The sequence below is a fragment of the Mytilus edulis genome, chromosome 6 (genome assembly GCF_963676685.1).
Source record: "Mytilus edulis chromosome 6, xbMytEdul2.2, whole genome shotgun sequence".
In the NCBI taxonomy this organism is placed as follows: Eukaryota; Metazoa; Mollusca; class Bivalvia; order Mytilida; family Mytilidae; genus Mytilus; species Mytilus edulis.
The window spans coordinates 92,148,718-92,172,812 of NC_092349.1; the positions used below are offsets into that span (position 1 = coordinate 92,148,718).

The 24,095-nt window shown below is 31.2% G+C and overlaps 2 protein-coding genes across 3 annotated transcripts; both read right to left on the reverse strand.

Moving 5' to 3' along the window:
• Window positions 1–282: 282 nt before the first annotated feature.
• Window positions 283–11,628, reverse strand: LOC139528905 (RING finger protein 215-like). The gene is made up of 10 exons (XM_071325141.1): window positions 11,298–11,628; window positions 10,091–10,216; window positions 9,346–9,417; window positions 8,844–8,929; window positions 6,912–6,966; window positions 5,754–5,861; window positions 5,072–5,185; window positions 4,259–4,375; window positions 3,426–3,528; window positions 283–2,698 (listed from the first exon to the last, which is right to left on the reverse strand). Exons 1-10 carry the CDS (start codon window positions 11,577–11,579, stop codon window positions 2,667–2,669), a joined length of 1,095 nt encoding a protein of 364 aa, XP_071181242.1. The 5' UTR covers window positions 11,580–11,628; the 3' UTR covers window positions 283–2,666.
• A 3,363-nt stretch (window positions 11,629–14,991) lies between these two features.
• LOC139528906 (proline-rich protein 11-like) lies at window positions 14,992–24,089 on the reverse strand. Of its 2 annotated transcripts, none has more exons than XM_071325142.1 (10): window positions 23,955–24,089; window positions 22,392–22,459; window positions 21,685–21,817; window positions 20,985–21,074; window positions 20,373–20,585; window positions 19,783–19,875; window positions 19,077–19,192; window positions 18,590–18,640; window positions 17,978–18,077; window positions 14,992–16,169 (listed from the first exon to the last, which is right to left on the reverse strand). In XM_071325142.1, the coding sequence occupies exons 2-10, from the start codon at window positions 22,424–22,426 to the stop codon at window positions 16,092–16,094; spliced, it is 909 nt and encodes a 302-aa protein (XP_071181243.1). In that variant the 5' UTR covers window positions 22,427–22,459; window positions 23,955–24,089; the 3' UTR covers window positions 14,992–16,091. The 2 variants fall into 2 exon arrangements, with proteins under 2 accessions (XP_071181243.1, XP_071181244.1); XM_071325143.1 differs by having other exon boundaries at window positions 23,965–24,078.
• Window positions 24,090–24,095: the final 6 nt, after the last annotated feature.

Sequence of the window (24,095 nt, forward strand, 5' to 3'; positions counted from 1 at the left end):
CAACTGTTCTAGATTAGTGGTAAGATGTCAACTGATTTGTATAGTTTGTTCTTATGTTTTACTATTACTCAACTGTTCTAGATTAGTGGTAAGAAGTCAACTGATTTGTATAGTTTGTTCTTATGTTTTACTATTACTCAGCTGTTCTAGATTAGTGGTAAAAAGTCAACCAAATTGTGAAGACCTAAGGGAGACAATTGAATACAAAAATTCACAGGGCTAAGTGAGTAGATAAATGGGACCAAAATCTGTTGTTATTTTTAAACAAATCAAATAAGACAATGTTAAATACTTTTTAATTTATGTATTAATGATAACAAATAACAATGATAAACATTTACATGCATGAAACATAGACATAACTATAGCACATAAACATGTATATATGATTACACACATCACAGCTAGTATCTATTATGGTTCAAAACAAAATTATTGCATTAATATTAAAGAATATCTTTAACATGTTTAATGTTTTTAGCATTTCTCAGCACTTTCTTTTGCATATTATGCAATGTTTAAAATTTGTTTAAATAAATTAAAGAAAAATGTGTTTTAAAAGGTTTCAAGTATAGTGTATAGGCAGTGTTGAATAAACGTAAAAAATTGTGTACCAGGTAATTCTTTTGACTGTACTAAATTTTAATCAAATAAATCAAAACTAGACAATATAACTGATGATTTATACCTAAAGTGATGAAGAAACTAAGTTTGTGTTGAAATACTATTGTTATAAAAATAAGTTATCAAACACAGAAAAATCTATAATTATTAGACATGAAAAAATAAAGTGGCAATTTCTTTAAATCTCAGAATAATATAGCACACATATAGCACTAAAATACAAACATTCCTTAAAATTCAAAACATTATTTCTGCCAAATGCTTTTGTTACTTTTTTATTTAATATCAAAATCAGTATGTAAAATAATTTTATTTCAAATTATTTAAAAAAATAATCATAACTTGGGACACAAAAGTTGGACATTTCTACATTATTTTATATAGATGTGTAAATTTATTTGTATTCCTTCATCTATCATATTCAATAAAAAAAATAACTAAAGAAATAAAATTCAACAACAATTACGGAGGTTGGACTATTTGGCCTATAGTGTAACTTTTTCATTTTTAATAAGCTAGTGAATAACCAATCCAAATTACCCATAATCCTTCAGATTCTAAACTAGAGGCTCTAAAGAGCCTGTGTCGCTCACCTTGGTCTATGTGAATATTAAACAATGGACACAGATGGATTCATGACAAAATTGTGTTTTGGTGATGGTGATGTGTTTGTACATCTTACTTTACTAAACATTCTTGCTGCTTACAATTATCTCTATCTATAACAGTACTTTCTTTGGAAAATGTTATTGAAAATCTTCAAATTTTAAGAAAATTGTTAAAAATTGACTATGAAGGGCAATAACTCCTTAGGGGGTCAATTGACTATTTTGGTCATACTGACTTATTTTTAGTTCTTACTTTGCTGTACATTATTGCTGTTTACAGTTTATCTCTATCTATAATAATATTAAAGATAATAACAAAAAAACAGCAAAATTTCCTTAAAATTACCATTTCAGGGGCAGCAACCCAACAACAGAATGTCCGATTCATCTGAAAATTTTAGGGCAGATAGATCTTGACCTGATGAACAATAATACCCCTGTCAGATTTGCTCTAAATGCTTTGGTTTTTGAGTTATAAGCCAAAAACTGCATTTTACCCCTATGTTCTATTTTTAGCCATGGCGGCCATCTTGGTTAGTTGGCCGGGTCACCGGACATATTTTTTAAACTAGATACCCCAATGATGATTGTGGCCAAGTTTGGTTAAATTTGGCCCAGTAGTTTCAGAGGGGAAGATTTATGTAAAAGTTAACAACGACGACGAACGACGGACGACGACGGACGCCGGACGCAAAGTGATGGGAAAAGCTAACTTATTGTACATTTCTACAATGGCAAAGTCAACTTATTGTACATTTCTACAATGACAAAGTCAACTTATTGTACATTTCTACAATGACAAAGTCAACTTATTGTACATTTCTACAATGACAAAGTCAACTTATTGTACATTTCTACAATGACAGTCAATTTAGTTTATAAATAACTAAAACTCAAAACTAAACAATTAATAATGTGTATAACTGTAAATAAAACTTGTAAAAAAACTAACATTTTATACTTGGAAAACTGAGATTATATGGTAATCTTTCATGAAAGACAAAATTTCAATAATTATGTCAGATATTTTAAAATCCACCTTCATTTCCTATCACATGCTTTTGGTAACATGTGTGAAAATTCTTGCATTTATATTAACAACATATATTGTTGTATGTCTTTTTTTCATTAGTCTGGCCATGGGGGTGGCTATTTTTCTGCCATGCTGAGGTACTATGGGTCAGTCTATTTTCCTAAGGACTATTCCGTACTTATTGGGAAGTTGTATTTTGTTTGCACAAACAAGGTTAACGTATAACAAACTTGAAATTCTTGGTAAATAATAGGCCATAAAAATATAAATGCCCTGTAAGATCACAATTGTTCATGATAAATAATAAATACTGTTCACAAAGGCAGTAAGTACAAACACTAAACACCCTGTATAATAATGTATAGCATCAACACGACCAATTATTGTACAGGCATCAGTGATTAGTTACCAAGGAAACCACCATGTAGGGTCTCTGTAAATAAAAGGTGATAATTAATATAGACTATTTAAACAGCTGTGCCATGAGCGCGTAATACGCCTGTCGTCTTGTGTGAAAGTTTAAATGCAATAATCATAAATAGTTTCTGAGAAAGTTTTAAGTAATAACCATATATTGTTTTTGAGATACAGAGGGACATATGAACCCCCCCCCCCCCCCCCCCCCCCGCCTCTTTTTTTTCTTCAAAAAAACTAAATATCACTAAAATAAAATTTTGAATCAAAACCAAAAAGTATACAGATCTTTACATTAATATAACAAGGAAGTGTGTAAAGTTTTAACTAATAATCATAAATTGTTTTTGAGATACGGCGCGACATGTAAAAAAACCCCTACCCCTTTTTTACAAAATACCAAATAACTGAAAAATAAAATTTTGAATCATTAATGTTTTTGTGGTTCATTTGTTACTTATAGAAGGTTGACTCTTTAGATGCCTTTTGTTTAGTTTTTATGTATTGTTTTCTGTCTCATAAACAAGTGTTCCTTATTTCCCTTAATTTTTTATTGTTGTTTTTTTATTGGCCATGGTTACTTTTTGATCCGTGAAGTTCCATTCTCTTTATAATTTTGGTTGTTTGTATATTGCCCATGATTTCTGTTTCAAATATCCTCACTCTACTCTCTGGTATGGTACTGAATTAGAAAATATTCTATTATCAATCAATCTGAGTTATGGTCTGCATATAAAATAACTTACCAACAATATTGAGTTTACACAGTGGACAAGTCCTGTTTTTTACCAACCAAGGGTCAACACATTTGGTGTGGAACTCGTGAGAACATGGAAGCACCCGTAATTTCTGTCAATTACAAATATTGCAACATAAATAATATGAAATGAAATATAACCTTTTTTCTGTCAAACTTTTTATCTGGGTACATATTTCATGTAGAGCAAGTTTTAGATAAATTTAAAGAAGATGCCCATACTAATTGTCCTCTATTTCAAAATCCTCATATCAAAGAACATGTGTGCAGGGGGTAAAAATTCCTTTAAGTTTCCATAATTGTAAACTGCATTATATTGAGCATTGAATCATTTAGGCAACATTGTGAACTGGAGTTATCTTCCTTTGTTTACAAGTGTAAGTAGAACATATTAGTTTATTTGCCAGACACTAAGTTCTGCAACTTATGAAATTTTGAATAAAACAAGTTTCTTCATGAAAATATTGTTGTTGACATACTCATCATTTGATAACTTGATAAAGTCCCATAACCCAAGTATATACCTTGAATCATTAAAATGTTACCAAAGAATTTCAATGTTTGTTATTAAACTTGAAAAGAAATTTGATTCCTCCTTTTGTTAAAATATTTAATCAGTTATGGACTGCCCCTTACTATTTAATTACCTGTTTAGGGCTGAACTGGTCCAAACATATTGCACATATATCCCCTGACATGTCATACTATACTACACCCCCTTACTATTTAATTACCTGTTTAGGACTGAACTGGTCCAAACATATTGCACATATATCCCCTGACATGTCATACTATACTACACCCCCCTAACTATTTAATTACCTGTTTAGGACTGAACTGGTCCAGACATATTGCACATATATCCCCTGACATGTCATACTTATATTTCTTGGTTTTCATCAACATCAGAGATTCTTGAGCTAACCTTCTTAGTGATCTCTGAAAAAAAGAATAGTTTAATAGCATTTGTTTTAAACAAACAAGTCATTTAAAATATGGAATGAAATTATTGTGTATGTATTAGTCTGATGCAAAATATTCTGTAGAAAAACACTTTAATTTATTTTTATAGGTATGCTTTTGGTAAGTTTTTTTTAACAAAGAGTAGGCGGGGATCCAGGGGGTGGGGGGTTCTAGGGGTTGGAACCCCCCCTTTTTTGGGGACGAAAAATGCATTTGAATGGGGACATGTAGTTGGAACACCCCCCCTCCTTTGTCCTGGGTTAGGAACTCTCCTTTTTTAAATGGCTATATCTGCCAGCAGGCAGGCGATCTTCATCAACAAAACATGGTAACTAATCATTGCATAAGCAAAAATAAACAAAAAATCATCTCAGACATTCTAAATATCTTGTGGTTTTTAAGTGTTGCTAGGTTGCTGTCTACATACACAATGTAAATTGATAATACAGTCAAACCTGCTATAAAGGTAACTTATATCAAACAAAAACCTGTTAGTACATGTACATAATAACCTTGTCCAGCTGTAATGATACCTATTTAAAGACATTATGAACCTAACTTTAAAGGCCAATACTTTATTGAGGTCAGATTTCTCTGGTAACAAGGGTGACCCTAATACACAGGTTTGACTGTAAGTATTCAGAGGGTTTGACTGTAAGTATTAAATTCTACCTCTATATCACTGTCTCCATCACCCACATCTATTAGTCTTGTTTTAATGGCCACTAAGATCATCAAAGTCAATAAAATGGAGTAGAAAAAGTTCCAGAAGTTGGCAGGATCAGCCTGAAAAAAAGTGCTATAATTAGTGTTTCTATTTATAATTAAACTTTATATCAACTGTCACAGAATAATCAAGGTAAGCAAGTAAACCATATACAATGATAAAAAAAATTGCACACTTTTAGACATTGTATTGTTTATTTTTTTTTCCATTGTACTTGTGTTTTCTCATCTTTCCATTGTACTTGTGTTTTCTCATCTTTCCATTGTACTTGTGTTTTCTCATCTTTTAAACTAATAGTATTGATGTTTATGTAGGTTTTTGTGTGTACCTATTGTAATTCAACTCAACAATAAAAAGTGATATTTGAGAATGTGAGATCCCCCAAACAACTAGTTTTACTCTACAACATGTTCCTGTGCCTTTCTCAAGTCAGCAACACCCACTTCAAATACCCAAAAGACAATTTTTACTTTGTCAGTTAAATGTTAGACTGTGCGAGCAGAGCACATGGTTAGAGCTGTATGTTGACCTCTAGATGTTTTGACTTTCGGGACTGTTTGGCAGCTATCTCATCCAAGCATATCTTATAGTTTGTTTAGTCCAGCACAAATACCTTGTAAAACCTACCTTTTCTTCATTTTCCTGATGACCAAGGCAGACAACTCCATCCCATTCATGATAACCCTTCCCATAAGTCCTGCCACATGCAGACCATAGAGTCAAGGTAGGGTAGATCTGAAATCAAAGATAAATTTAGTCTTAATAGTAGGCTAATTCTGAAAATCATTTGTTTTTAAAGTTATTTAACTCATGAATAAATAATTTAATACCATTTGTCCTGTCACAGAATAGACATAATTATAAGTCTAATTCTGAAATACAGTAACCACTGGGTCAATGCCACTGCTGGTGGAGATTTATTTCCCCAAGGGTATCACCAGCCCAGTAGTCAGCACTTTTTGTACTGACATAAATTATCATTGATATGGTTACATTTATTAATTAACTGTTTACAAAATTTCGAATTTTTGAAATACTAAGGCTTTTCTACCTCAGGCTAGGATAACCTTAGCTGGATTTGGAAAAACTTTTAGGAATTTTGGTCCTCAATGCTCTACAACTTCGTACTTTATTTGGCCTTTTACACTTTTTTGGATTCAAGCGTCACTGATGAGTCTTTTGTAGACAAAACTCACGTCTGGTGTATATACAAAATTTAGTCCTGGTATCTATGATGAGTTTATTCAGAATGTTTTGCTATTTTCTATTTATTGCAAAGTTTGCTATGTAACAGTTTTGCAGAAATTAATACCTGCAAATAAATTTGATAGCTTTATTTGTAAACTGCAATTCCTGCCATTTGGATGTACTTTTGGCATATAGTAGCAAAAACATGAATAATATTGTTTTATACATTCTACAAGTCATTTTCACAACCATGTTTTTCGATTATATACATCAATTTGTTAAATTCACATATGATTCTGCCCTAGCTTAAAATCTGGAGACCTAAAATAGTCAACACATTTACAATTATTAAAATTCAAAAGTGACATATAAATTAATATTAAATTGGACTCATGTTTGAAACTCATATTTCCCCATGTTTCAGGCATATTTGTTGAAAAAAAGGCTTTGAGTAAGCAATTTTTTGTTCGTTTGTTAATCATAAATTAGCCATTATGTTTTTACCCCTGGACATACACTATTTACACTATTTATGCCCTTCTTAGATGAGACCAAGAAAGGACACTCACTTTATTATCTCTTTTTCTTTATACTTACCACAATATTATGTCTTGTCATGTTGATCCTAATGCTAGCCTTAGACTTTATTTTACTGAAACAAAGAAGAAAACAAATTACTTTTCTTTCAGAAAATAAATGATGTTATGGGGAAAGTAACTACACAATACATGTTCCATAACTATATTAAGAATGGTTATGGATAGAAATTAAAAAAAAAAGAAGAAAATAATGTGGATGCAAATCAAAATAGTAAGAGAAATGCTTCAGATGTGAAATGTTTGAGAAGGATATTCATTAGTGTAAACATATTTTATTAATTAAATTCAGGTAAAGTAATGTACACAAATAGGCATTTACATAATAATACAAGTGAAATAATGAATAGGATCCAGAAACAAGCTGTTATCTTATATTAATCTGTTTCCTGATAAGAACATTTCATATTGTAATACTCAAGGAGTAGAATGTTAAAAAAAATAACAATGTTACACTAGATGGAAAGAAGAAAAAAAAACATATAATAAGGTTTTGACACACAAGAAAGAAGAAAAAAAAATATACATCGGAAATTCAATAATAAAGTGTATGATTTTGAACGGACACAATTATTTAAAATATAAGTATAACTTGTTGAACAAGATGTGTGCTATCATATGACAAATCTTTTGCTACTGAGTATAAATATTTGAACTGCCAAGAATATTTCAATGTTTTGTTCGTAGCTGAAATCTGTTGAACCGTGTAGCAAGATTTCTTCCGACAATGAATGTATAATATTGATATTATAAAAATGCTGTTCACGCATAATGTGAAACAAGTGCAACAAGTAGTGCGCTGTTGTTTCTATAGCACCACATAAACAAAGTGGCGAGGCACTATATTTTTAACAAAAAGATGATGATTTAGAGAACTGCGTTGCATATGAAGTCTTGAGTGATAAATTTGACCTAATCGCTTACCAATGTAAAAATAATTTGGAGGTTTAGTCACCAGAGACACAATTTCCTGAATGCCCCCACCTAAGTACTGGTCTTAGTATTCTCAGGGAGGAGATTCCATGAACGTACAGTTGCCAGTAAATAATAGTTCAATTACAGGGCTGTTCTTGTTCGAACAGGGGGGATTAGGGACAAGTTTCTCATATTATGATTATGTATATGGTTGCATGGGATTCTGGAACTAAGGTTGATAAATATTCCAGAGTAATATTATTTTTCATCTTGTAAAAAATAAATTAATCTGTAGGCCTCCCTTTGATCTTTAAGCTTTTCCCAACCCGTTTTGAGATATAATCTCTCTAGGGACACCAACCTAGTACCCCCAGTCAAGGACGAATTTAAATTTTCGTAGAACATTCAGTCGTTTGTATGCCTTTTTGGTTATTACATCAACATGTTTATGCCAAGTGCCATCGTTTGAAATATGTAATCCAAGGTGTTTATGGGTTGATACCTTAGTTACAGTTACATTGTCCATGGTAAATTTTGGATGATCAGGTTTGTGAAGTTTCCCTGAAATTGTCATGGTCTCGGTTTTCTGAGGGTTAAAGGTCACTAGCCAATCTGAAGACCATCTATGGATATTTGCGAGATCACTATTCAAGTTGTTTGCTGATTCTCGGGGGTCATCTACTATCAAATATAAACTTATATCATCAGCAAACAACTTAATAGAAGACTGTATATCAGATATGATATCCTTGATAAATATCAAAAATAAAAGAGGACCCAGGATAGACCCCTGGGATATCCATTGTAGATGTTCCATCTATTGAGAAAGATTTAGATAGATGTACATAATTAAATAAATCAGTACTTTGCACATCTATGAATATCATAAATTGGTATGTAAATGTATCATATATACATTTATTTCAAATATCATAAACTAACCATTTCTGAACTTCAAAGGTGTAGAATTGAGTATTGCTTGTGTATAAATGAGTTGTCCTATAGTATACTTTCCTACCTTTTAAGGACCACAATCATATCTGTAATATTCTCCAAAGCTTCCACAATTATCACAGGAAAAGAAAATATCTGCTTTACTTCAAGCTAAAATATAAATTGTAATACATTGACAATGTGTCATTGGGACACCGATGATGTCCCTGTTTGCATACAACATTATAAAGGGACATAACTAGTGTACTGTAAAACTACCACCACCCAAATTTGAACTTGATCTGTGTTAATTGGAGATACACATTGGGTTAAAGTTTCATAATATTTGGTTTAGGCAAACTAAAGATAAAGAACGGAAGCAAAAAAATTTCAGTAATTTTCCTATTTTTAAAGGGGCTCAACTCAAGAACAGAAAAGTTAGTAAAAGTGGCACAAACCAAGTTCGAACTTGATCTGATCTGGTAATAAGTATTGTGTATAAGTTTCATAACATTTGGTTGAGGCAAAATTAAGAGAAACTAATTTTGGGACGAATGTATGTCCTTCCATATTTGTATCATACTTACCTCTTTAAGTATATCCTGGTTAAGAGTAAGAATGATAATAGCTGAGGCTCCAAACATCAGGGCTTTCTGCATCTATAATATCAAATGATTTATCATAGTTAAACCACATTAATTAATCCCAAAAGACATTAACTTTTTATCATAATTAAGAAGATTTCTGATCATCCAGTTTACAATGTTTAAAATAAAAGCAATAAGTATAGAGCTTGATATACTTTTTAGACACTTGTCTTTTGTTGAAAGCTGTATCAACCATGATGTCATTTGGTTAATTTTTAAATCAGGGATCTCTTGGTGGTTTTGGTACCCCATTGGTATGTATACACATCACAAAATCCTTTATTTATAAAAATGTTTTTAAAAACTAACACCTTAAATTGCAACAACATGAGATGTCTCTTCTCTTACTCCTTAATCGGTGTGGAAGTATTTTATACAGAATTGACTTAAACAAGTCAATGCAAAACCAATGTGTCACTATATTCAGAAAGTTAAATGTGGGCAGTATATGGAAGAAGAAGAAGTTCAGAATCAAACGAGATACCTCTTGCCCTTGAAGCAGACCTGCTTACACATGATCATTCAGAACACTTAAAATGGTTTTACAGATGAATTGTACTTGAACATCACTACTTATTTGCCTCATCATGCCAGTGAAATACACATTTCATGTTATTTGCTGTAAAATCCAAATGAACCAATTTAACCCTCTAATTTCTCCATGAAACATATAAAAGCAATTTACCCGGTCTATAACTGATGGACAACTATCATCTAGTGTGCCTCTCTCTGGATAATGGAACACAGCTATCCAGTCTTGTGGTAGCCTGGCATAACTCTCGCCATCCTTTTTTCCACAGTCAGAATCAGCCTGAAAAAAAATAGTCATATAATAATATGCAATAACAAATAGTACCCCCTTAAAGTTAAGTTTAAAGTGGGTCTCATTGGGGTCTAAACCTGACGCTTGATTGCCAATTTTTTGTAAGCGTGACAAGTGAAAGTCAAATTATTGTGCCGGGAAAACGGGAAATGAAGTCTAGCAGAACACAGGAAATTACAAAAAAATGAGAATTGCTTAGGTACATAGTGTAAGCGGGATACAGTAATCTGACAAAACAGTAAGCGGGATCCGAGATCAGAACCCCCCCAATGAGACCTCCTTTAAAAGATGTTGTCTTAAAACTAAATCTTACATTTTTTTCATCTTATGTTTTACCACTAGCTTCAGTTGAAGAATGATCATCAAATAAGAAATTATGGGTGTTTTATGGAATGATCTACTTGATGATTTTAGAAAAATTGCTAATTTTAGTCAGTTAAAAAAAATATTTAAAAGTCTTGGAATAGAAATGAATGTAAGAGCACAGTTTGTGCAGATAATTTATTAATATATTATGCTAAATTTTTACGATTTTGATCATGCATCCCATTTTTTAATATTTTATGCTATGCATTTTATTAGCTTTTTAATCATGTGCTTAGTTTACCAATAATTGTCCATTATGCATTCTTTTAATTTAGCTTTAATAGCTTATAGTCTGCTTATTACCACCATGCTTTTGGGGTTTTATTTCCATGATTTCTTGCTGGGTAATTTATTGCATGTGTATTAAATGTTGTATTGTTATGAATGTCTTGTATATCAGTTAAAGCTAATTAGAGTTTAAGTCATATCTTTGTTTGTATACTATATTAACTCTAAATAAAGCTTATTTATCTATTGTGAAAGGGAGAAAATTTGCAATGATATAAAGCTGGTTGTCATGAAGTCTTTGAACTAAGAGGACAGGAAGAATAGGTCATAAACATGTGATTGAAAACCCATCTGTTCCATCAAAAAAGCACAAAGAAGCATTCGACCATAGGAGAGGATTATAAAAGTAAGGAAAGGTCAGAGGTTAAGCCTTAGTATGTTTTTTCCTAAATAAATTTTGAATGACATTCCGTACCATATGTAATCTTCCATTTGCTTTAGCAGTTTTACCAATGCTTGCAAATCTTCCTTTAATGTGCTGTAGCAGAATATTTTCCTGATCTTCCCTTCCAAAGCTGACGTCGTCGACACCTTGACCTGACAGCTGTGGCTGTCCACTAGAAAACTCATGTTTATGAATGTTTATCACCGCAAATTCCTCTGCTGCAGAGAGAATAGGTGTCAGTGAAATTAAATACAACAATACTGCAAATGATTTAGAGTTTCTAGACTTATTTTGATTATGAAACGTTCCCATTTGTGAGTCCGTCTGTAATGTTATGATTAAATACACCTTTTGCTTCTCTATTTTTGAAGAGCAACAGGTGCCCGATCTAACTAAATACCAAAAAATATATACAACGTCCCTTTTAATTTTTTTAAAGGATTTTTTTTAATCATGAAAACGGTATATTCTTGCATATATAATGATTTTGATATATGAAAATAATAAATTGACAGGACTAAAAAATATTCACCAGTTGGGGACTTAGTTTGATAGATTTCATTTGTTTCATAATACTTTTCCAAATTAAAGACAAAGATGTAAAAGTGTATAAACAAACAATATTAGTACAATTTAAATGATATTCACACTGAAAAGTGGGTCGACTGATATAGGCGAAACAGTACAGACTAAAGTAACAATTTGTCAAAATATTAAAAAGGTGTGGATATTTTTTTTCTATATTGTTACATTCTTTCTTTTATAAAACTTTTTTGTTCACTTTTTTGCCTTTATCTGTTTAAGTCTATTTATTATAAGTTTCAAGATAAATTTTAAATAGGTAAACATTCTGAAATTTGTCAAATATTAAGTCTAGTGCCTGTGAGTTGATTGATGGTTTCAGAAGTAATGGCATCTTTGTGGACCAAGAATTACTGATCATTTAGCTAAATAGTTTCTATTTATGTCTGTTTTAAATTTCAAGATATAAGGTAAAACCATAACCAGAGTGCACATGTTGAAAGGCCTTGCTTGCTGTATCTGTTCACCAGTACTGATTATCAAGATTTGGAATTTATTTGAAAAGCATGATGTAATACAAATGTTTTAATACAAATATTGCATACACTCAACATTATCAATGATCCAATAAAAATTAAGGTCAAGGCCAGATGAACCAAGCCAGACAGACATCTACTCCTTACAATCATTCCATACACCAAAAATAGTGGCAGCCCTATTGCTTATAGTACATCAGAAACAGACCAAACTACAAACTCTATACATTGACCAATGAACCATGAAAATGAGGCCAAGGTTATACATTGTATGAACCCTACCAGATGGATATGTAAACTTACAATCATACCCTTCACCAAGTATATATTTAAGTTACATTGCTCATAGTATCTGATTAACTGACATAACCACAACAAGAGTGCACACGCTGAAATGTCTCGCCTTCTATACTAATCATTGATATTATGTTGATAGTCTTAAGTATAAATCTAAGCTTTATTACAACTGTCACATAAACTTTACATTAACCAAGATAACTAAACAAAGACCAATGAACCTTGAAAAAGAGGTCCAGGTCAGATGAACCATACCTGGCAGACAGGTACAGCTAACAATGCTTCTATACAACATATATAGTTAACACATTACTTATAGTTTAAGAAAAATAGACCAAAACACAAAAACTTAACACTGTGCAATGAACCGTGAAAATGAGGTCACGGTTAAATAAAACCTGCTCGACTGACATAAAGATCATAAAATATTTCCATACACCAAATATAGTTGACCTATGGCATATAGCATTAGATAAAAAGACCAAAACTCAAAAACTTAACTTTGACCACTGAACCATGAAAATGAGGTCAAGGTCACATGACATCTGCCCGCTAGACATGTACACTTAACAATCATTCCATACAACAAATATAGTAGACCTATTGCATATGGTATGAGAAAAACAGACCAAAACACAAAAATTTATCTATAACCACTGAACCATGAAAATGAGGTCAAGGTCAGATGACACCTGCCAGTTGGACATGTACACCTTACAGTCCTTCCATACACCGAATATACTAGCCCTATTGCTTATAGTATCTGAGATATGGACTTGACCACCAAAACTTAACCTTGTTCACTGATCCATGAAATGAGGTCGAGGTCAAGTGAAAACTGTCCGACGGGCATGAGGACCTTGCAAGGTACGCACACATCAAATATAGTTATCCTATTACTTATAATAAGAGAGAATTCAACATTACAAAAAATTTGAACTTTTTTTTCAAGTAGTCACTGAACCATGAAAATGAGGTCAAGGACATTGGACATGTGACTGACGGAAACTTCGTAACATGAAGCATCTATATACAAAGTATGAAGCATCCAGGTCTTCCACCTTCTAAAATATAAAGCTTTTAAGAAGTGAGCTAACGCCGCCGCCGTAGCCGCCGTAGCCGCCGCCGGATCACTATCCCTATGTCGAGCTTTCTGCAACAAAAGTTGCAGGCTCGACAAAAACTTAACATTCACCAATGACCAATTAAAATGAGGTCAAGGTTATATGAACCCTGTCAGACATCATAGAGTGGAACACCTTGCCTAACTGTATCATATTTGCCCAAAGTCTTGAATCTTTCAAAGTTTCATCATTAAACTAAATACATATAGAGTCAACCAGCTGAAGGTGACCACTTACTGGAAGAAGTCAGACACGTATGCCTAAGAATCATTCCATATACCAGATATAATTTACCTATTGCTTATAGAATCTGAGTAACTGAGAAAACCATGAAAACTTAACACTGACAATCAATCTACGAAAATGTTAAACCTGCGATGTAGATTTGTACTGTACACCATATAATAACATGAATAACTTGATTCACCAAATATATATAAGCCATTGGTAATAATATCTGAGAAATAGACCAAACAATAAAATCCTAATGGTGTCAATTGAACCCTGAAAGAGGTCATCATGATGAGATGTAATGTACCAGTCAGACATGTACACCTTGCAATCAGTCCATATAACAAATCTAGTTGAACAATTACTTACAGTAAATTTTCTTAAGAATTCTTCTGAATTGAAGAAGGGGAGATTTTTTTTTTTAACCAAAAAAACTTTGACAAAAACTTTCCCTGTACAATGAGTGTTGTAAAATTTTAAACTATCTACAAACAGAAGGTGGTTGCAGAGGTGATGAATGAGCTGTGTACATGCTACAACTCATTTTTTTCAGCTGTAGACAAAATATAAAATTATTTTCTTTTGTAGAACCAAGAAAAATATGAAGAAGGTTTTCTACACAAGTTCTTTTGAACAGACAGACAGTCTAGCTGTTACTAGCTTTGGCTAATGGATGTGCATGTAAAATTTATGAAAATACAAATCTATCCACAAAATAGTAAACTTAACTTAAAAGAATGAGGAATACATCAACTGTGTGCGAAATCAGAGGATCAAAAATAGTAATTTCCAGCTCCACTAGTGACATCTGTCCTGCAACTTACCAATATATATCAATAATTAATTTTAAGACTATTCTGTTTTATTCTTTTTTTGGGCTATAATTTCAATTTTAAATAGAAAACATCAATATATTAAGATTTTATCTAATCTATAATTTACCATTTAATATAATCAGGGCCCATACCAATTGATTAGAATTACCATACACAATAATAGAAAATAATCAACGAATTCTGAAAGACTTTATATTTGAAAGACATAAAAAAGCAATATACAAATCATAGCATCAATATTGTTCATGAAATATCATATATAATATAAATATCTATAAATGTATAAATAAAAAGCTTTAATCTGGGTAGGAAAAACAACAAAATATTGTGGATTTATGTTTCAATCAGAACCTTAATTTTGCATAGAATAAACAGTGGAACACAGGATAACAGTATTTGTCTGTAGAAAAGCATGCCTACTTGCACAATCACATTTCAGTGAATTCCCTCACTTAAAATGTGTATTCTAGATACAAAAGCCATTCATTTATATCCTGAAAAATATTGGTTGACTCAAAAGTATTGTATTATAACTGATAAAAATAATTTTCATATTTCAAAATAAGTATTTTAAAATGGAAAAAAATCATGGTAATATTATTACTTGAGCAGTTGAACATTTAATTATTTAGTAAGTTAATTAATAATAAATAGTCAGGCATTGCATATCACAAACAAAAAGGCAGGGAACACTATTAAAGCAGGAATGTTGAAATCTAAGGGAAACTCCTTAAATCATATCGATAAAAAATCTAAATAACAAGTGCAGATCTCCACGTCTGCAAGTTTAGTTGAACGGGGTAAAGTCTTTTCTAGGAGTTTTGGGCTGGTCTAGTGTAACCTGAACATTAACATAAGTCAGGATATACAATAAACCCAAAATTATCACAAGCTTCATCACAAGCTTCATCACCAGTCTTAGATATGTACGGCTGAATCTTCAACTGGTCTTGTATATTCATGGTTGCTGGACCCCTCCCTAATAAGTTATATCTATATAAGCTAACATTTGAAATTATGGGAATTAACATCTCTTCTCCTTAAAATGAGATATGGTTTCCCTTTTCAACAAAGTGAAATGCATTATCATATAATTTATCCTAGTAACCAATTATCTCCCATGTTTGGCCCTATTAACTTATATCAAAGGTAGATAACTCTTTAAAGTTCTAGTCAATCATTCTGAGGTCAACATATTCAGATATAAGATAACAATAATGTACATGTAGTAACCAAAAATATATAACAATATAAGACTAGATATAAAGGATGAATAATTCAACTAAAAGGACTAGTATCTGTTGACAAAGGACTGTTGACAGAACTGTCTGATGTGTTTGGACTGCTGTGTACTGTCTGAAACAGATAAAACATTAAATCATTAGCTCATTTGTGACGTTATACTGTTACATTTCAAAATTTATTAATCAATAAAAAGAGTTGTAATGGTCTTTGTGTTGCACATATTTATCTGTCCAATGACAAAATTTGTTTTTTTTATTCTTTACATCTTTTTATAAATCTTGTAGAGAGATTTTGATGAGCACTTAGGATGCAATTTTCCATATAAATAATATTTCAAAAGGGCATTTCTAAAATAAACATATTTTGATCAGTACTCATTTTCAAACATGTCTGAGATAACTGTTGATACATATATCTGGAATGAATGATACAAGTGATAGCCCTAGTGTTCAATTTTCTTTAGAACTTACATTTCTAAGGGACATAACTCATAAAAAAAATTTAACCACACTAATTTTTCTTGGTCATATGATTACACTTTGATGTTTTAAATTACTCTGATCTTCAATAATGGAATTGATAGCAGACGTCATTCAATCATAATTCATTGTACATTTCATATACAGTACATTCTGGATATTTGCATAGCCTATTTGTCAGATGAAATTATGCAATAAAGCGGAGTATGCTTATATCCGAAATGCCAAATTACTGAGTCAAATAACATCGATAGTGGAGATCAGTAAAGGAAATTCCTGAAGAAAGATGAACGTCCATAATCTACTTACAATATATTGAATGTTTATTTATTCTAATAAAAGTTATTTGTCTATTGTCATTTTATTACATTGTGTATTCTTTCAATAAAGTTTATTTTAACACATTTTGTTTTAGTTTATTCATGTACCGACTTTCCTTTACCTGAGATACGAAAATAAAATTGTTCTAAAAATAGATTTGTTTCTATGACCTGGATGTACAAATTACATTGTTATGTTTTGATTAAAACAAACTGTTTAACAATACAACTCAGTTTAAATCATTTCAAACAATAAATGTGTAATGAACTGCCTTTGATATGCAGTATTTACCTATTGCACATTGAAGTAACACTGTTACTTTAACCTCGTTAGTTTCGTATAACAGGTAATGGGGCCCTGCACGGGTTATTTGCTGGACACAAGTGTTGAAAGTGAGAAAATAAAATAATTAGAAGTTAATTTTATTTTTCAAAATATTATAAATGAAAGATTGATGTATAAAATTCTTTTACCATATATAAATGCCCTGTAATATTTAGCATAAATGTAGATTACCCCTAGCCAAAATACGAGATAACTCAGTTGATAATGAACGATAATTAGCAGGCGTTAATGTTTTTTAAAATTAACCCAAAATGTAATCTATGAACAATGTTTGAAATCCAATCAATAATTAACACCTTTTGAGATAGAAGATCATAGAATGGTTGTGTTTTTACAACAATCAGCTGATTGACATTTTTATGACCTCGAGGCTTAAAATAGATTATGGGAAACTTTACCTGTGTACACATTCAGACCTTTTTATTATCATAAACACGAAACTGTTTTTAAACTTTATTTAAATAACACAGAAGTAAATATGAAATAATAACGAAAATTATAATGCATTCAGGGAAAATATACTTACCAAATTGCCGTTTCCGGTCAAAAATCTCGTCTATTTTTAACTAAGCATATCTAGCTGGCGATTATTTTCTATGCAATTAACCTAAATGACACTTATAAGGCTATGCATATAACTGGACAATTTAACATTAGATGAATGGGAAATGGTTTTGTGCAGGAGAAAAGTATGCAATTAACCGAATTATGCTATTAAGCGGTATGCAATTAAGTGGAATCGACTGTAACATTTTTAAATACAATAATTCTTACAATGAATTTTTTTCTGAGTGCTGTTGCCATGACCGGTGCTAAGCCACTCCCCCTTCTCATCTTCCTCTTTCTGTTCACCTGTGGTGTACCTCCTGGACTCCTGGAAAACATAAACTTTACTTATAAAGTGTAACCTGTTTTATCTGACATTTAAGGACCAAAAGAAATTTGTCGGATTAAGAAAGTAGTCGGAATACTCAGGTTTTTTCTGCAAGGAAAGGCATATTTTGGGACCATGAAAATGTGCCGACTTAAGCAGAATGTTGGAATACTCAGGTGTGGGATTAGGCAGGTTAAACTGTATAATGATTTCTTTTAATTAGATACAGTAATACACAAAGTGTAGAAAACCTTAACTGTTCATGGTCACAGCTCAAATTAATTCTCGACTATGTTGATTCTTTTTTTTTTAAATTATCATTTTACAGGATTGATTTATATTGAAACGGCAAATTATAAACCTGAACAATTTTTAATGTTTTGTATACTGTAATTTCTGTTCTCATTACCAAGGAATCCCTTGTCTTAGTGTGTTTTCTGCTGTTGGTGCACAACTTAATGTCATAGTGTGTTTTCTGCTGTTGGTGCACAACTTAATATCAATGGTCTTACCTCTTAATTTCAGTTTTTTTTAACCTAAAACTTAATATTTCTTGTGCTAATCTAAAAATAAAAAAAAAGTTGTAAAATAATTTCTAGTCCAACCTAGTCCATTTTAATTTTTATGAACTAGTTTAACCATGTCACATTTGTGAAACATTTTGATGTTGTCGAATTTTATCTTAACTGTTTAGGGGGGAAAGAGATATAGATTGTTTCTTTTTTTGTATACACTACTTGAAGTATTTTCACTAATTTTTATAGTCAATGACCCATTGAGTGAACAGAGTGAAATATTCTCCATGGATGTGCCTAATGCCTTGAATAATTTATAAACGGAGCTCTTCTTTGTTTGAACTTGGCGAAATATCTGTTTTTAAAAGTCACTGCATTTTTCTATGTTACTTGCAAATTGATGAATAAGAAATATATGAACCTGTGTTTGACATTTTCTTTGTTTGGTGTGGTCAGTATATAACATAGTTAGATAGAAACAAACCTGTGTTTGACATTTTCTTTGTTTGGTGTGGTCAGTATAACTTTGTTCAGACATTTATTCCTCAGATCTTCTTCTGTTATCAGTGGCTGCATACAACCATTGGCATTTCTCTTACCCTGTAAAGTAAATAGTAAGTTAGTTACAATGACAGATATAAACAAACATCATACCACATCTCCATACAACCATCGCCATTTCTCCCTGAAAAGTAATACTTATAGTTAGTTACTATGTTCAGATAGACATTGATAAACATGATACCACATCTCCATGTTTCTATATCAACAATTGTTATGTCTTAATCTGCCCCTTTTATCTTATATCAAAGGTAGATAACTCTTTCAAGTTCCAGTAAATCATTATGAGGTCAACACTTTCAGATCTAAGATAACAATATTGTACATGTAGCAACCAAAAAATTATAACAATTTTTTTATGTCTTGATCTGTCTTATTGTATGTGCTTTGTTTGGCAGTCAGTACCATTAAAAGGATGTGTACTTTCATTTTTTATGCATAATTGTTTTCAACAAATTCTACCAAAAGATATTTTTTTGTCACTTGTCATTTATGGTGTATTGAGAATTGAAAAGAAGTTAGCCCTGTTCTTATTATACCTTTGATATAAATGTGATTGCCATGTATTGATAGAAAGTGTTATGTTATCAATGATGATCCACTTAACAATTGTTAATAATATATCTTACATTTTGTGATGGATGTCTTTCTTTAGGAGTGGTCAGTTTGATCTGCTGGAGGTCAGCTGGTGTTAACACTAATGACTTCAAAGGACTCTTCCTCTGAAACAAATAGTTGTTAAGATGAGATTAAGGTGGTACATAACACTACAGGGAGATAACTCTGTAAAAATCAACTGAACTTTATCAGATTCTATCTACTATTAAGGAAATTAGTGTTTGTCAAACTGCTATATATCCAATTATTTTTTTTTTCCAATAAAGTGTGAGGTTCAAAATGTTTGAAATTTTATATTTTTCTGAACTAGTCAAAGTATTTATATCAACCTGTATTTATATGATCGATCAGACAAGAAGAAAATTTATTAATTCTTTACAACCCTAAACAAATCTGGTCTGAGTTTTTTTTTTTTTTTTTTTTTTTTTAAATATATTGAATACAAAATAACGTGTTTATTGTGATGAAAGGAAATGTTGCATACAAATAATCAAAATTTAAAATGCTAGTAATTATTTTTGCAAAACCCATTGTGACTTTCGCAACAAATAAAATGTTGTCAAAATTTTCTGATAATACAGTGTTTTATTATACAGCTTACTGGCTTATCTGTTGATCTCATTGTATTGTTGTTCTTTTCAGCCAATACTCTCTTTGATAATGACATCACTGGTGGGAGAGGTGGTGGGGGTGGGGGTGGTGGTGGAGGTGGTGCTTGTGGGACACACCCTCCACTAATGACCACACCCACATCTCCATGCCTTGGACAGGTACATACTGTACAATTATTTCTAACAGAATTGGTAGCCAGTTTCTGAAACAGAAAATTATTATCAATCATGTTCTACATTCATATCAAGTTTTTAGTTTTATTAAACTCAAACTTTTATCTCAGTGTTTTTAATACCATGCCCTGATAAAAGTAAGTGCAAAAGATATAATTACCTGGGATTAACTGTATTTGAACTAAAATTTGACAAGTAAATTAAAATGTCAGCCATGGACATTACAACTTTACTTACTATTTATTACATTTGCAAGATTTTTTTCTTGCAAGAACCATAGGACTTTTGCCAAGAGTTATTCTGTTTAACATTAAAACTTCTGACTATGTATATCAATTAGTTAACATAATAATATAATCATGCTAAATTTTGTTACACATTACAGCAGTTTATATGACCAAAGCTAAGAACCTATTATATATTCTTACTTTTTGATCCAGTATTAACTGTTTGACTTGTTCTTCAAGGATTTTTATTCTTCTCTTTGTTTCTAATAACTCTGGGTTTTCATTACTTCTCTGAAAAACATGGTTAACATGAAATTAAAAGAAGCCTGTAACTATTACCTGGCTAAAAAGATATCCATATTTGTTTTAATTGTCTCCTGGTTGCCATCAAGTGTACAGTGGCATGACATATCTATAAAGGTATCAACTTTTGAGTTTGACACCATATTAGAAAATCAACATGTTCACTAAGTTACTATCCAAATCATAAAACTTGTGAGTAATGAAATAATGTTCAGTGTCAAAACATTTCATAGAATTATTCTTTTTAAAGTTCTGGCCATTTAATATTAATACAGATGATAATGTAACATTCTTTTACATAAGAAAGTCAAAGCAGTAACTACTGAAATAAATAAGTAAACTGTATTGAACCATAAACAAAGACCGCATACTCAGATATATATTTACGTTAACAACATTGAAGAATCTTCTGATCACGGATGGCAGCTTGACCATGAATTTTAAAAAAAAGTAAAGAGTCATGATGTATGTCAAACACTTAAAGACCTGGATTGAATATTAATGTAAAATGTACAAATAAGTATAGAACATGTTAAAATTTTGAAATGCTGTTTAAATATAATTTTAATAAACAATAATAAACAGATCCATAAAATACCGTGAAAATCCACTGTTGCACCCAGTTAAATACTCCAGTTATATGGAGAAATATCTTGAGCATGCTTATCCATCCTGAAACATCCACTCCTTCTCTACCAAAACAGTCACTTAGCAACAGAATGCTAGGAAATCTAAAAGATTAAAAGTTTATTTATTTTTTCTGTTGCTATTTCCATGTTTGTAGTGACATTATCTAAGACTTCAATGAACGTATACATAATTGGTAAATCATAAAGTCAGGGACTGTTTTACAACACATTACTAAATAATCTTCGAAGTTTACTGAATTCATTTATCTATAGTATTATAGTATCCTAAATTAGGATGTGATGCTCCCTTTGTATTAAGATTTTACAGGTGCAACCAAATTTCCATAATAACAAATCTTTGAATATTACCATTTATAATCATATATTTTTTGTCCTTACTGTCTAACAGACTGATCAATTCCAAATGTTTAGCAAGATAGTTTTCAATATTTAAATCTTGTCCTTTATTGTTTAATTAAATCACTGTTCTGCTATCTCATTGATCATGTTGATAATTATTGTAAATCTAATCTCATTCATAAATTAAATGGTGGAGGACCTATTTATATTTTTTTTGGTATCTTTTAAGAAAAAGTTTGAATTGGATTTTTTTTTAAATCTGTATTTTTTCTTTTCCATCTGTCATTTCGAATCTGTTACCATATTTTTATACTACCTATTTTTATCTTCTTCTTTATTCTTTAAATCCATATTTAAATTTCTCTACTTTTTTATTCTCCTCATCTGTAAATGTACATAATATACAATAACATCACATGATACAAATAAAGAATGAAAAATATTTGACAGACATATGAAATCAAATCAAAGTTTTATTTATTATGGATACATAGTTAACAAAGTAACACAAGTTCTAGTGAGCATTTTATAACAAATGGACCTTGCAAGGTACACAATACTTAATATGGTTATCATATTACTCATAGTAAGAAAGAAATTAACATAAAAACAAGCATTCACTGAACCATGAAAATGAGGTCAAGGACAATGGAAAAATGACATGTATGACAGAAGGAAATTTTATAACATAAAGGCTAAAGTATCTACATACAAAGTTTGAAGCATCCAGTTCTTGCACCTTCTGTAATTATATAAAGCTTTTAAAAAGTTAGGTAATAGATTCGATCACTATCCCTATGGAATCCATGACAAATCGCCCCACTAGCAAATCATCCCACTTTCTAAAAAAACGCCCAACTCTTGTTTACCAACTCGCCCCACTTATGAAAAGGGTAAACTCCCATTGCAAATAGGTATGATAACATGCCCCCCTTATGAAAAGGGTTAAAATCCTGCTGAAATACGGTCTGTCAACTGGCCCCACTCATGACAAATAGATAACCCACTTATAAAAAAGATGCAATCCCGTTGTATATCTTTGTCCCTGCTCTGTTTTTGCAATAAAGTTATATATAAATGTTAATCACGCATCAATTGTATGATTATGATACAATTATTTACAGGTTTCTTTTCAATTGTTATACAAATAACTAAGCTTACAAGTATTAAGTTATTCTCCAATAATGATACGAAAATGTATTTGCAATTATATTTTAAGAATGTTAAAAAAGTTTAATAAATTTCGTTTTTTTTTTTGTATTCTGTGTAGATTACAAAAATCATAATAAATTTTCATTTAAGTGCGGCTTAGTAGTTGGTAGACCTGAAAATTGTATCTAGAAGTAGATTTTTCCTTTTTTCAATAAGTGGGGCGAGTTGACAGGGGAAAAAATAACTGGATTTAACCCTTTTCACAAGTGAGGCGATTTTTTTAAAAAGTGGGGTGAGTTGGTTAACCAGGTTGGGGTGATTTTTTATTTTTTTTAATAGTGGGGCGAATTGGTGAAAAAGTGGAGCGATTTGAGGTGGGCGTTTTACCAGTGGTCGATTTGTCCTGCTTCCTCCCTATGTTGAGCTTTCTGTGACAGGTGTGACAAAATGTAAAAAATATTAACATGATTAATAATTCAACCATTGTCAACTGAAATTTGATTTAAAATTGGATGCAGGCAGACCTATGGGTTGAACGTGTGGGGTCTTAACGCGTATGTAATAATCAGACCTGATAGCGATACCAAAGAAAAGAAGGCAGCAATAAAATTAATAAAACAATATTATGAATCATGATATTATTAATAGAGCAGCATGTTCAGATACTTAAAGTTTAAAATATTATTAAAATGTTTAAATCATCAGATGACCTGCACCTATAACATACTATTAACTACTTGTGTATAAAACTGGTTGTCAAGTTAGTACATGCTTGACATGATTAAATGAATAAACGTTCTTCTTAGACATCTAGACTATTGTAATGACCGCCCTTTAATTGACATCCAATCAACTTTCGTTTAACAAA